General features: G+C 41.8%; 1 protein-coding gene across 1 annotated transcript; it reads left to right on the top strand.

Annotated features, from left to right (window-relative positions):
• Positions 1–1,105: 1,105 nt before the first annotated feature.
• LOC110692079 (trans-resveratrol di-O-methyltransferase-like) lies at positions 1,106–2,988 on the top strand. The gene is made up of 2 exons (XM_021869066.1): positions 1,106–1,922; positions 2,431–2,988. The coding sequence occupies exons 1-2, from the start codon at positions 1,128–1,130 to the stop codon at positions 2,734–2,736; spliced, it is 1,101 nt and encodes a 366-aa protein (XP_021724758.1). The 5' UTR covers positions 1,106–1,127; the 3' UTR covers positions 2,737–2,988.
• Positions 2,989–15,330: the final 12,342 nt, after the last annotated feature.

Genomic DNA, 15,330 nt, shown 5'->3' with positions numbered 1-15,330 from the left:
ACAAATACAGTTTTTGGTATACATACAATTTATGGTATATACTTTGTATATTATGAAAACTTCATGAGAGAGTATAAAACATATTCTTGGGCATCAACCCATCAGATTAAGCTTTTAGTTGAGTTGGTTCTTTAACAATTCAAGACTATCGATCTTTAAATTAAGCTTGAGATATAAGTGTAATATAATTGTTCAGCCAACCAAAAAACTTGTAAATCGACTACATAAAGGGAGATGCACATATATTGCATCTAATCCCCCCACTCACACACACACAAAAAAAGTGAATAATTTTTTTTTTTTTTGTTTTTTTTTTACAATAAAGTGAATAAATTTTTATTTGTGAGTGTTGTAAGGAAAAAATTGCTCCTTTCATTTCTTTATGTTATCTTGAAAATGAATTGTGAATATTAATACTCTTTCGGTCAAATATTTATAATAAAAAGCATACTCATATGAGATTTTCGATCTTCGTTATATTTATTTTGATGTGCAGTTTTAAAAAATATTTTTCAAATTTAAAGATATTTATGATTAGGCAAAAGCTAACGAGCGCCCCCAGGGCGTTAGATAAGAGAACTAAAAGTGAAAATATTAGAATAAAATTAACTAACATTTATAATTACACCGAATGAAGCGTGATTTTGTCATGCATTTATAACTTAATACTATTTTAAGTAATATATTCATTAGTTATCTACCGGTCATGGACGCTCATTAGCAAGATCCCTGTGATTAATGTGTGTATTGCAAATTATGCAAGAAACAACCATAATAAATTATTGTATATAGAAGCCGAAGAGGGAGTAGGTAATTTTGTATTTGAAATCGAATTAATTGCGGGTACATTTATCACGTATTGAGTTGGACGGTACATTTACAAGGTCTAATTAATTAGGAGCACCCACGTGCACCATAGAATAGAAAAATTAACGCAAGAAATGATATCATAGGTGTATCAACTGTTTAAATATAAAGCACGCAACCAAATAACATATAATTAGAAGATAATATATTCAATTTTATGTAGGTGTGGAGAAAAAAAGCATAGGAAGTATATATATATATATATGTACATGCATTTCTATTACACCAAGTAAAAATATTGTGTATAGCAATTATATAAAATGGAACCAAATAAAAATTCCAAACAACAAGCAAAAAAAGAGCTATTAGATGCAATATCACATGTATGGAACCGTGGTTTATCTTTCCTAAATTCCATGGCTTTAAAGTGTGCCGTTGAACTAGGCATCTCAGATGCCATTAAAAAGCATGGTAAACCCATGACTCTTATTGAGCTAGCTAATTCTCTTTCGATCCATCCAAACAAGGCTTCATCCTTACACCAATTGATGCGCCTTCTTGTTCACTCCAATGTCTACACTATCCAAATTTTAGGGACTAGAGAAGAAGCATATGATCTTACCTTAAACTCCGAACTACTTTTAGAAGATCACCCTCTAACCCTAGCACCCTTAACTCGTATAGGGGTAACTCCACTTTCAACTGAGCCATCACATCATTTAGCTTTGTGGTTTCGAAACCAAGACCAATCTTGTGAGTCTCCTTTCCAAATTTCTCAAGGAATGCACTTATACAAAGGCATGCCTTATGATACCGAACTCAATGGCATATTCAACCAAGCCATGGCAAGTGATTCTCAATTGATCGCGAACTTGTTGCTGGCTAGTGATGAATTTGAAGGCTTAATCCACGGTGTTGAGTCACTCCTCGATGTTGGTGGAGGTAATGGTACTATGGCTAAGGCCATTGCTAAGGCTTATCCTAAGATGAATTGTATCGTGTTTGATCAACCACATGTAGTGAACGAGTTACAAGTACATGAAACAGCAAACTTGACATACGTCGCAGGTGACATGTTTCAAGCTATTCCTAATGCTCAAGTCATCCTACTCAAGGTAAAATACTATTAGCACATCCATTTTCATTTATTATTTTATATAGTAGAATATACAAGTATTTTCTTACACCATGAACTCATGAAGTGTATTAATAAATGAGAAAAGTGTAGTTCTAGTCAACTTTGTCATCTAGGTACATTATAATTGCAAATTACGCTTTAATATTTTCTTAAAGAAAAAATCCAAGCCTCCATTTTCTTCTTTATGTTGTTGGGCATAAGTTCCTCTTTTTGTAAAAGACCATGTGAATTTATGTAGGTGCTTCATTATTAAAGTTTTAGCTACTTCTTTCGTTAAAAAAAATAAAATAAAAGGTTTTAACTACTTTTACATGTGAATTAAGATTTTCTCTCTTTTCAAGTGATGGAATGATCCACGTCACTTATTTCTCTTTTTTCATGTACTATTACTATGTTTTAATATTACTATATTCTAGTCAATATATAACAAATATACATTATTAGTACTTCCTCATCGGTAACCAAACTTGAAATCTATTTTGCAGTGGATATTGCACAACTGGAGTGATGAAAATTGCATAAAGATACTTAAAAAGTGTAAAGAAGCAATTCCTAGTAGAGAGAAAGGGGGAAAGTTGCTGATTATAGATATGGTGGTTGGGATCCCAACTGACAATATAATTCACTTTGAATCCCAATTACTAGCGGATGTTCATATGTTGTACCTTTTTGGAGAAAAAGAAAGGACTGAACAACAATGGAAATCACTGTTCGATAAGGCTGGTTTTTGTGACTACAACATATTACCAATTTTAGGGTCGAGGTCTATTATTGAGGTTTATCCTGCATAATTATAACCTTTACGGAGTTATGTATGTTTGTGTTGGTATTTCATTTCACATATTGTAATAAGTTTCATCGGCGTGCATTAAGGTGTAGGCGACGTATGTAAAGTCGTCACTCCTGTATGTTCTTTTTATCATGCTTTTGTATATTTGTTTATCAAAACTTATTTCTATGTGTTTGTTCGTGTTTACATTTGTACGTTCTTTTTACTTATTAATGCTTAATTGAATAAAGATGAGATAAGTTTATGTTTTAAATTGTCTCTTTTTTAATTTGTCTCTTTTTTAATATATATATATATATATATATATATATATATATATATATATATATATATATATATATATATATATATATATATATATATATATATATATATATATATATATATATATATATACTTTGTATATAAGTTCTTTTGAGAGCATGATGCACATCACTCTATGTGGTTTGAGGAAGTAACTAACGAAGAAGGCTTTTCAAGTGATGAAGAGGGGGCTTCATTATGAATGGTATAATGATGGAAGTCGTGGTCAATGAAGAGGCAATTTCCATGGTCAAAAATATTGAGCTAGATCTGTTTTGGGTATTTTTACCCAGAACACGTGGTCCAATGGCAAGGTGACACTTCAGGAGAGGTTCCCAGAGAACCAATCCCCTGCTAACACGTGGCATCTCTAATGATTGGGAAAAATGGCGGCCTTTCTGGCCCAATTCCCAAGGAAGCCCACCATTCCTAGGTTTCAGTAACCTAGGATGGCGGCACGCATTTCGAGACTCTATAAATAGGGAGATGTTCCCATCATGGGACACATTCATAAATATTCACAAAACCAGAGCAATCATTAATTGCAGATATTCTCTCGGAATCCGAGAAGATACTTTACTTTCCGCACTTTTTACAGACTCCATACACGTTCTAACTTGATCGTCGGAGGCGGAACTCCATCCAACCGGAGTTTCCCGTTGTTTTGCAGTAACAGGCGTCCAGAATCCAGTCTTGGTGTTGTAACTCTCCCGAGGGACACAAAAAACCTCGAAACATTTGGCGCCGTCTGTGGGGAGAGTACTTCTAAGATGGCTTCGCATGAGTCTGTACCGCCTGCTAATGAGAAACGGCCTTTGGCCGGAGTAGAGGTCTATACAGACCAAGACAGTGGTGATGACTTCGATGTCGACCCCTATGTGGCCCCAGATGGGTCATTCCAGAACAAGGCACACCCGTCCTTTAGAAATAAAGGAACAGGGTACTAACCAAGCTGGCCCAAGTGTGCCAATCGTAAAGTCGTCTGAACCCCAGGAGCAAAAGGTGCAGCCCCTGTCACTTGAAATGAGCTCATGGAATTCATGACAAGTTTCAAAGGGGAAATCAAGGATCTGATCAACAAGAAGACGGCTAGCTCCAACAGGGGTCAGTCGGCCAAGAAGAAAAAGTCAGTCAAGGACCATGTGCCTACTCCACATCCCAAACCAAAATATGAGAACCGGCCCTTGATTGATTTGTCTAAGATCCGATTTCCTGAAACAGGGAAGAGGAAGGCCATCCGACAAGTTCAGCCGGATGGATCAAAGAAGACTTATTCGGATGCCCGGATGTTAATCCAGCAAAAGAAAAGTCAACAGCTATCTGAGTCGGCCTCAACATCGACCTACCCAGACAACTTTCAAAATACCTCGATGAGGTATTCGCAATCGAACCGAGAGGGTCAGTCAGGCGGCCTGTCCATCCATTCTGGCCCTCAGATCCGTATGTGCCTCAGCAGCCATACATGCCGTATGGGCAACAATATATGCAGCCGGCTCTCTTTGGGGGTCAGGCGGCACAGAATGTCTAACCTTTGGACTTGCAGCTTCGTCTACTCAAACTTGGGGAACAACCTTCCGCATTCTCCAAGGAGATGAGGCAGCCGAGCCGGCGAAGGTTAAAAATGTGTTGGTATGTAATTATGATGGTATCACCAACCCTGAAGACCACCTGATGGCCTACACCAACCTCATGTACCTACAGGGGTTGGACGATGCCACCTGGTGCCGATGCTTCCCGGCTACATTAAAGGACATTGCCCAACGATGGTTTGGAAACCTGCCAGCCGGATGCATAAACAGCTTCAAGACGCTTACGTACTTGTTTGCTTCCAACTTCTCTATGAACATCCCTACAAAGAAAACAAGTCTAGACTTGGGTGCTATATGGCAGGGAGATAGAGAAGGGCTTAGGTCCTACGTCAGGCGGTTCAACCTGATGAGAATTCAGATTCAAGGATTGTCTGACAAAGTGGTCTAGGGTTTCGTAGTGACCCGACACTACGCGGAAGGAAACCCACCAAGACCGCCCCTTAATTAAAACAATTAACAAACATATTAAACTTAATCAAACAAGATTAAGAACAAGAATTATACCTTTGTCGCGTGCTTCGCTCCCAAAGAGCTCTTACTTCAGAATCCCGAAAACACGAGATCTCCGACGGATCGTAACCTCGACCCGACCCGAGCGTCCTAAATCTTGAAGGTTAGTCAAGACCCGGACAAAATAACTATAAGTTTTACGAATCAAAGGTTTACTCTTACTTAGAGTTGCCTTTTTAATTCCACTCAAGGTTGTTCAATTCCCAATACCCAAGCATGGTATTTATAGGGAAAAGAACCCTTGGTTTTCAATCTCCCATCAATGTGGGAGAGTTGAAAAATCAATGATTTATTTAATTCCAAATTAAATAAATAATCAAGTAAATCACATTGCGACAAGTGGCATGATCACATGCAAAAGAGTGGTGGCCAAGGTTAGGTGGGGGACCATATGCCTTGCTCCCCAAGGCCTTGATTTGGTCCCCACAACCTTGCACAAAACCGGGTCAAGGGAGGCTAGCTGGCTGCCAGCTAGGGCTGCCAGCTAGCACTGCCTTGCTGCCTAGCACCCAGCCAGTGTGTGCTGCTGCTGGGCTGTGCTGGTGCTGGTGCTGGTGCGTGCTAGTGCCATGCGCTGGTGCGTGCTAGTGCTAGGCGCTGGTGCGTGGTGGTGCTGGCCCTAGCACTCCCACGCACTGCCTCGCACACTCACACACATCCACACTACGCGCACCCACGCATCCAAGCCCATGCTCGCAATGCCTAGCATGCGTGCTGCTAGCGAGCCACGCATGTTGGGCTTGACGCTGCTTGCTAGCTCTCCCTTGCATACACTCACACAGCCACACACACCAGCCTCGGCCATGCACCATGCACTATGCATGCACAAGCCTCGGCCAAGCACCATGCGCTAGTGCCTAGCACTAGCTTTGCTTGGTGCGTGTGGTCCTATCATGCGCCCAGCATTGTGCTAGGGCCGCGACGGCACCCGGCCATCCTAGGGCACGCATGGTGCGCCTAGAGATGCTGCCTGGGCTGCGATGGTGCCCAGCCATCCTAGGGCACGCATGGTGCGCCTAGTGATGCTCTTTGGCTTGCGATGGTGCCCAGCCATCCTAGGGCACGCATGGTGCGCCTAGTGATGTTGTATGGGCTGTGATGGTGCGCCTAGCACACCTAGTGTGCTTAGGCTTGCGCCTAGCCATGCTAGGTGCATGCTAGCTTGAACTAGCCTAGCATCCACATGGTTAGGCTAGTGCAGTGCTAGGGCTATGTTCATACTTGTCGCTTTGTGATTTTTGCGACGCTCAGTCTCGACGCCCTAGGCTCGATATCCGACGTTTGTATTCATAAAACTCTGTCGACTCATTAAATCCTTTCGGATTAATTCGTCGTCTCGGATCGGTGATTCGATTGGGTTCGACCCGAAGGGTTCAGTTAAGATTAAGCTGTAACATCAATTGTACATTGATATTACTGATCGGAAGCGGCCTCCACCTAGGCATTCCGATCACTTGACCTTACTGAAGAATTAGCTCCGTAATAATTCTGAACCCTCTATCGGAAGAATACACTTGTTGGAAGGACACCATTCCTTTCAAGTGGCTTACATAGACTTCTTCAAAGTTCTGAAAGACAAGTCGACCTTTAAGTTCGACCTTGTCTGAAAGAGGGTTGCTACCCTCCAAGAGGCGCTGATGGAGGCGGAAGCCTATATACAGGCGACTGAACTCTGTGCCATCAGCAAGCAGTCGGACCCTAAAAAGTCCGACAAAAAAGATAGTCGGTCTGCTCAGCTGGCTAAAGAAGAAGAGAGCAAGAAACGAAAAGAAGACTGGGTGGTAGATAACTCTAATCAGCCATCCTAGAAGAAAAAGAAAGAGTTAAAACCGTACGTCCCCAAGTACGAGTTCAACAAAGACTGCTACTCCATCCTCATGGAGATCAAAGACCGGGTGACAATTGAGAAACCGGCTGCAATGAAAGGTCCCGCCAAAAGTCGGAACAAAAAAAAATACTGCCATTTTCATAAGGATATAGGCCATGACACCAACGACTATTATAGCCTCAAACGGTTGTTGGACCGACTGGCGGATAAAGGGGTGCTGAAGTCCAAAGTGACCCTGAAAACAAACGATGGATAGCCGTCCAAAAAAGCAGACCAACTTGCTATTAGTTCGAACACTGACGAAGAATAGATCTATACTATAGCAGGCGGTTTTGCTGGAGGGGGTCCAACCATCCGGGGCACCAAAGATTATATCAGGCGGCTGGATGTCAACTCAGTGGATAAGGACCAGGCGTCAAAAGACACCTTTCATGAGGTCATTATCACTGAGAAGGACAGGGGCAAGGTCAGGCGGCCACATGATGACCCCATAGTCATTGAATGTAAGGTCGCCAACCAAAGAGTAGGCCGGATCCGCACAAAGTCTCTCACCCTTTGGTTGGTTTTGGGGGTGGAGTAGTGCATCCGGTGGGGAGGATTGACCTACTCATACGGCTAGGAGAGAAGGGGGAAGGGCGCCATACGATCGTCAAATTCTTGGTTGTTGAAGAATTGACTGCCTATAACCTGATATTGGGTCGTCCCGCCCTTAATGAATCCAAGGCTGTCATCATCCCATCCCTCATGCTCCTGAAATTTGAGAGGGATGATGGGTCAGTGGGATCACTGAATGGGGATCAGAAGACGGCAAGGGAATGTTATCTCTCAGACGTCAAGCTTACTGTGGCCTTAGCCAGCCAAGGCAAAGAACCCATTAACCTTGATGACTTCAAGGAAGCTGCGCCTGCTCCTAAGGCATCCGGAAAAAAGAGAAAGGCGGACCAGTGGTGGCAGTAAAAAAAGAAAAGCAATAGCAATCACTGATCGGGGAACGGTCAGATGACCTCCGTCCCCAGCCGGCTGGTGAAAATATTGACATCGCCCTCGATGATACACGTCCGGAGCGAACTGTTAAGGTGGGGACGGTTGCCTTTGCGAAGTTGGGTGCGGACTTGCACCAACTATTGAAAGAATTCAAAGACATTTTTGCCTTTGAAGTAGAAGAGATGTCAGGCATCAGCTCGGATCTTGCTGTCCACAAACTTGCCGTGGATCCAAAAAGAAGCCGGTTAGGCAAAAGAAGAGAAATCACGATGAGGAGAGGTCTCAAGCGGCTTCCGCCAAGGTCAAGAAGCTGATGGATGCCAGGTTCATTCGGCAATGTTACTACCCGGATTGGGTAGCAAACGTTGTTCTTGTGAAAAAGTCGAATGGTACCTAGCGCATATAAGGATAGCTATCCACTTCCAAAGATTGACAGTCTGGTCGACTCTATAGCCGGTCATGCCTTGATGAGCTTTATGGACGCCTACTCAGGCTTTCATCAGATACCCTTGTGGAAAAAAGATCAAGAAAAGACGGCATTCGTCACTGATCAGGGGTTATTTTGTTACACTGTGATGTTGTTTGGCTTGAAGAATGCGCCTGCTACTTTCCAACGAATGATTAATACAGTCTTCATTAATCAAATTGGGAGGAATGTAGAGGCGTACATAGATGACATGATAGTCAAATCCAAGTAACGGGCAGACCACCTTACTGACCTCCGAGAAACGTTCACCATCCTCAGGCGGCACAAGGTCATGCTCAATCCAAAGAAGTGTGTCTTTAGTGTTAAGTCTGGGAAGTTTCTCGGATTTCTGATTGATCAAAGGGGGATAGAAGCCAACCTAGAAAAGGTACAAGCGGTAATTGACATGAAGTCACCTGGCACTGTCAAGGAAGTTCAAAAGTTAACCGGTTTTCTGGCGGCATTGAGGAGATTCCTCAGCCAGTCAAGTGACAAGTGCCTTTATTTCTTCCAAGCTATCAAAAAGAAGACAACATTTGGATGGGAAGAGGATGCTGAGGCGACATTTCAGAAGTTGAAGGAGGTGCTTTACATGTATTTGGCTGTCTCAGACCATGCCCTCAGTGTCGTACTCTTGGCTGAAAGAGACAGTATCCAGCTTTTGATTTATTTCATTAGCTATGTTCTTCGAAATGCTGAACTACGGTACCCCATGGTTGAAAATTTTGGCCTCGCTCTTTTCATGGCAGTCAAGAAGTTAAAACCTTACTTCCTGGCACCTCCGGTTGTGGTCTATACAGATCAACCTCTCAAGCGGCCAATGACAACTTTGGAGTCATCCGGCAGGATGCTCAAATGGGCTATTTAAATGAAAATTCTTGAAATCTCTTTCGAACCTAGGAAGGCAGTGAAAGGTCAGGCGTTTGCCGACTTCATTATCGAAATGACAAGGTCGGCTGAGGCGGAGAATCTTGACCAGGTTTGGAAAGTGTACGTAGACAGGAGCTCTACCATGAACGGCTGTGGTGCAAGGATAATATGTCAATCTTCGGAAGGGGACAAATATGAATATGCACTACGGTTCAAGTTCCAGACCTCAAATAATGAGGCGGAATATAAGGCCCTGCTAGCCGGTATCCGCATGTGTAAGGCGGAAGGAGCAAGAAATGTTGACGCCTGCTCTGATTCACATTTGATCGTTAGCCAATACCACAGTGACTACGAGGCCACCCATCCGGCTATGATCAAATATCTTCAGGCAGTCAAAGACAAGGCCAGGACACTTGACGAATTTCATTTAAGTCAAGTGCCCAGGTCAGAAAACAATCAAGCGGATGCACTCTCTAAGATGGCATCATCCGCCTCCTGTGATACGCCTAGGTCAGTCTTTTGGGAAGTCATGGAAAAGAGAAGTATTGAACACGATCCCATTGGAGTTCTTGACCGAAGCTCGACCTGGATGGATGGCATTCGGGCTTATCTGGCAGACGGCACTTTGTCGGATGCCTATTCAGAAGCGGCTGCATTGAAGAAACGTGCCGCAAGTATTGAGATCCATAATGAAGAACTCTTTAAAAAGGGTCACCTCCAGCCGCTGCTTGAATGTGTTACCCCAGAAAGGGGAAAAGAAGTTCTAGAGGATCTGCACTCGGGCTTTTATGCATCCCATATAGGCGGCAGGACTCTAGCAAAAAGGGTCAGGCGGCAAGGCTACTTTTGGCCCACTCTCGAGGCAGATGCCATGGAAATGGTGAAGAAGTATGATAAATGTCAAAAATTCGGTAAACTCATACACCGTCTGGCTACTGATTTCATGGCTATCTACAGCCCAGTGCCATTCGCCAAATGGGGTAGTCTGGGTCCATATACGCCTGCTACAGGCGGACGGAGGTACATTCTAGTTGTCGTTGATTACTTCACCAAATGGGTGGAGGCAGAGGATGTAACACCCCCAATATTCGAGTCTTTGTAACACGGTAAGAGTAACCCTTTTTACCTTTCAAAACCAACCATCGAACCTTGGGAGTGTTACTACTACACTTATTTTCCATAGAAAATAAATGCAAAGCGAAACAAAATACCATTTTATAAACTAAGTGATCTAAGTGGCGGCAAGAATAAAATAGTCGTTACATCCAAACTGTAAAACATTTAAAAAAAACATTAATTTAAAAGCAAAATAAATAAGTTCGGAATTAAACTAAATTGTCTTAGCTACGTGATTATTCTAACGTCTCCTCACACGTAACCGAGTACCCTTTTACCAACCTGCAAAATAAAACAGAAACAAGAAAAGAGAGAAAACTCTCAAAATCAGAGAAACCGAGTAATTCCAACTTCATCCCGTAAAATAAATAATTTTAGTTCGAAAAACATTTTACACAACACAATTTCATCGACATTATAATAACAAGACAAAATCAAGTTGTCACATAAAATTTATTACTTTAGTTAAGAAAGGGAAAGAGAACTCCGGTAAGCCGAGACTAGTCCCTATCACCACCTACTTCACAGAGGGCCGCGCATAACCCCAAATGGCCATAAATTAAACAGAATGTCCCTAGTGTGCACACCCCTCACTAATACCCAGTGATTATGAGGAAGACTAAACAGCAATATACATTAATTTAAACCAACTAGCAGCAACCATAACCACTAGTGGGCAGCCTGTTCTTCACCCTTTTGGGTTTCATTTCCCTTCTTAATTTAATGTACATTTTAATAGATTAAAAAGTTCAATCACATTGCACACGAGTATTGCACAAAATCAATTTAATCCTAAGTAACAATGTTTTAATTTCAGTATTATTAAAACATAGTCATTTTACAAGACATACTAGTTACAACTCGTTTCCCAATAGGCCTTGGAGACCATCAATCACATATAATCAATCATCCAAATTCCCAAGATTTTAATTATATAAAAAAACAACTCATACGATACTAAATAATCAGATTTTCAAAAATACTATACTAGTACACAATTATAGAAAACTAGTATATAATATGATTCCATAATATCATACGATAACACATCCATCACATATAATTACGTGAGCACATAGTTGGCACACAATAATTTAAAACAATTTCCTAACGGGATTCTAAAGATGATGGACATTGAAAATTACCTTGAGTTGCGCGTAAATCTCAATATAAGTAACCTCCGAGACGTTCACCTAGTAGCCTCCGTCTACAAATAAATAAATGATAAAACTAAATTAGTCTGACTCGTATAGCTAATAGTCTAATACGAAGGTAGTAATAGTACGAGACGGAAATAAATAAATTAAAAAAATAAAAAAAACACTTCAACTGTGTTAGAATATAAAGTATTGATTTAACTAGTGGCCCACTACAACATCTTCTCCTCTTGAACTGCAATTCCCACGCACCAACTCCATAGCTTTCCTTCTTTAAAGTAAAATTTCAATGGTGTCTATTTTTTCTTTTTTTTTTTGGAAAGAAAACAACCCCTTTTCTTAATAAAATTCCAGTTCATCAACTACAACAACAGGCAAAAGTTTACAGAAATTGAGTGGGTAAGAAATCATGAAAAGGTTTAATGATCAGTGTATCAAAATAAGAAAACCATCGCTTACCGACGAAAGACCGGTTGGGGATGACGACTTGGTAAGTTGAAAGAGATGGGTATTGTATCAGCTTTAGGCTTTAGGTGTATATATAACTTAGAAAGCTTAGGTTGAATTTCTCTAGAGTATTCGGGAAATAAGTCTCAATTCAAATTGAGGTTGTTGCTAGTTTTTATTGAAAAGATAAGCTTAATTTTTATTTTTATTTTTATATTATTTTATTTTTTGGTTTTCAAAATCAGTTTCTATAAATATCCGAAACCAGGTTTTTTTTTTAATAAATTCAAAAATGAAAATAAAAATAATAATTATTAACTTTTTTTTTATATAATATATAAATTTGAAAATAATTATAAATTTAAAACTTTATACTACAAAAATCATTGGTTCAAAAAAAATTGGAGTATTACAGAGGCGGACAAGGGCATAAAAGACAAAGGATGCCATTTCCTTCATTTGGAGGAATATCATCACCCGGTTGTTTTGCATCAAAAAATTGGACGCCTACCCTCAAAGATTGGTTGGGAGATCAAGGGATCTCGCATAGTTTTGCATCAGTCGGTTGTCCCCAAGCAAACGGCCAAGTTGAAACCTTCAACAAGCTCATCTCAGACGGCATTAAGAAGAAAATAGGATGGGCTGGCGGTTTATAGGCAGATGAGTTGCCTCATGTCCTATGGGCCATCAGGAAAACTGAAAAAGGAGCAACTGGTGAAACCCCGTTTCTCATGACATACGGTACAGAAGTTGTCCTGCCTATTGAGCATTATGAACCAACTCTTCGAATCATGCTCTATGATGAAGAGGCAAATTGGGAGGCCATGGGGCTAGCACTGGACTCACTTCCTTAGCGCAGGGGCAATGTCGCCTTGTGTCATGAGATTTACCGTCTGATAATGACAAGAGCCTACAACAAAAGAGTACACAAACGGCCCTTGAAAGTGGGGGACTTTGTGTTACGGAAAATTGAGGCAACCGGTAGGGCCAACGAGCAAGGAAAGTTGACTCCCAATTGGGAAGGCCCCTACCGGATTTATGAAGAAGTGAGAGGCGGAACCTACCGCCTGGAAACTCCAAATGGCAAGCAGCTAGCACAAACTTGGAACGTAGACAACTTGAAAAAGTAATACATTAAAGTTTATCAATGAAAGAAGCTTTATTTTCACATGTTTATTGCTTTCTGTATATATATACCGTCTGTACATTAACGGAATTGTATAAATTATATACGTCTGCTCCAGCATGAGTACATAAGGTAAGTCAAATACTTAGCAACTATTGATGAGGCTAATGGCCAGATATCCTTGAAACCGTCACCTGCTCTAACATGAGGAGGCAACCGGCGACGCCCATCCGGGTGAATTTGTCGAAAAGAACATCTCCCATTAAGGTGATACATTGTTCTATAAATTATAACACAAACGGCCCAACCGACTGTCTAAATTTAAGATAACTCGCAGCCATTTGAATGATCAATTGAGTCCTGGATATATAACCGGTTATCGCGCAAAGGCAATACAAACGGTAACTGGTATCTTGGTTGGATATAACCGGTCATTGTTCAAAGGCAATACAAACAGTTATCATAATTGAAGATTTACGTTAAGTCAAACATTAGCAGCTAAAACATAACTTGGTTATGACACCTACACACAGTCAATGGCCATTTGCTATTAGACAATTGGCAAAGACTGATTATCCCAAGGGGTAAATCACATCCAGTTGACCCGAAAAATCAAAGTTGGAACCCACGCGTCATAGAGAAAACCGCTTGTTATTCCAACTTAGAATTAAATACTGAGAATTGATTCAGAGGCGGTCAATGACCGCTTGACGTCCATTCGGATGCTTATTGGACGACTGCTCGCTTAGGTTGGGACAATTACCAAGCAAACACCCATCCAGGGGCAAACTACACCTGCTGCATCAAGTAAGCCGCATGCATTCGGCTACTTAACAAAAAATTCGCATGCATTCGGCTACTTAACAAGAAATTCGCATGCATTCGGATACTTTATAAAAATTGCATGAAAGAATTGAAAAATTGAAGCAAAATTTGGCAAACACCGACACAGTCGGTAGAACATGTCATTAAAAAACCGACCAAGAGGCCAGGAGAGTAATTGTTAACCGGATCCACATCCGGTGAAAAGAGACATAAAAATACACGGCACGCAAGCCGGAAATACATGTAGCTGAATTACTGAGCCGGGGGTGAAGGCGCATCCTTTGCAGGCGGAACTGGGGCAGAGGTCTCCTAGTCCTCCTCAAGGTCTTCCTCTTCTATTTTCAGAGTCCGCCTCCTCCTCGACGGCTGCGGCTTCCTTCTTGACCCAATCCTGGAATGGCTTTGGCTCCAACTAGTTTTCCTCCTTGGCCAGGATAGCAAGATCTGCATATTTGTAGGCAAGCTCCCAAGTGTTGTAATCCGCCTTTGGACTTAGGAGGGACCAGGCCATCTTCATGCGGTTCTCGCAGTCGTGCTCATTCTAGTCGATGAGCCGACTCTGCTCAGCCTCCAGCGTGGCCCTGAAATTTTTCTAAGAGGCGGCCCTTTCCTTCAACAACCGGTCATTTTCTGATTTCAAAGAGGTGTTCTCCTTCTTGGTGTCCTCCAAGGACTTGAGAGCATCCTCTTTCTTTTTTAACTCAAGCTCAGCGTTATCGACTGCTGCCTGCAGATTGAAGATTTTTGTGTTGGCCTCATCTAGGGATTTTTGAAGCCGCTTGATAGATTCCGCCTGTTGAAAAAGCTCAGACTTAGTCTCAAGGTCATGAATAATCATTTTGTACTGAGCAACATCAGACGTGTCGAGAGCGGCTCTTTTTTCCCGCCTTACCTCTTCCGGTCTTCGGGCATACGGCTTTTTCAGCCCCTCCACCTACAACATCGTCTGTACGTTAAAAGTGTTAGATTGCAACCGGCAAATATTAAGAAGTTAGTAAAACTGAAAGTGAAACATTCATACCTCAGACAGCTGGGCAGGATGCGGTCAACATTGAACACATGTATACCCGAGATGGCCTCCTTGTCTTCCTTGGAGACGGCCTTTAGCATGGCCCGGGAAAATTGTTGTACATCCGGTCACTGAGGAGACAGATCTGCACCAGAAAGAAATGATGAGAAAGCAACATAACCGCCTCCAACAGATTGTCGGCTGCCAGAGGAACCTTCTGACTGAAGACAAGAATGTGACTTGACCCGCATGGGCCAGCCAAGCTCAAAGGAGTAGAAGGTTTAAGCAGTACCTTAGGAGAGGCGGCTGAAGGTTCAAATCGCCTGCAGCCCTAGGAGGCGGGATACCAAACGGCGCCGCAGTAG

This window comes from Chenopodium quinoa, unplaced genomic scaffold, assembly GCF_001683475.1.
Source record: "Chenopodium quinoa cultivar QQ74 unplaced genomic scaffold, ASM168347v1, whole genome shotgun sequence".
Taxonomy (NCBI): Eukaryota; Viridiplantae; Streptophyta; class Magnoliopsida; order Caryophyllales; family Amaranthaceae; genus Chenopodium; species Chenopodium quinoa.
This window is presented reverse-complemented; position numbering and strand designations above follow the sequence as displayed.

Coding starts and splice junctions, on each gene's coding strand:
- LOC110692079 (XM_021869066.1), top strand. CDS start 1,128: ATGGAACCAAATAAAAATTCCAAACAACAAGCAAAAAAAGAGCTATTA. Junction 1,923..2,430: donor CTCAAGTCATCCTACTCAAG/GTAAAATACTAT, acceptor TCTATTTTGCAG/TGGATATTGCACAACTGGAG.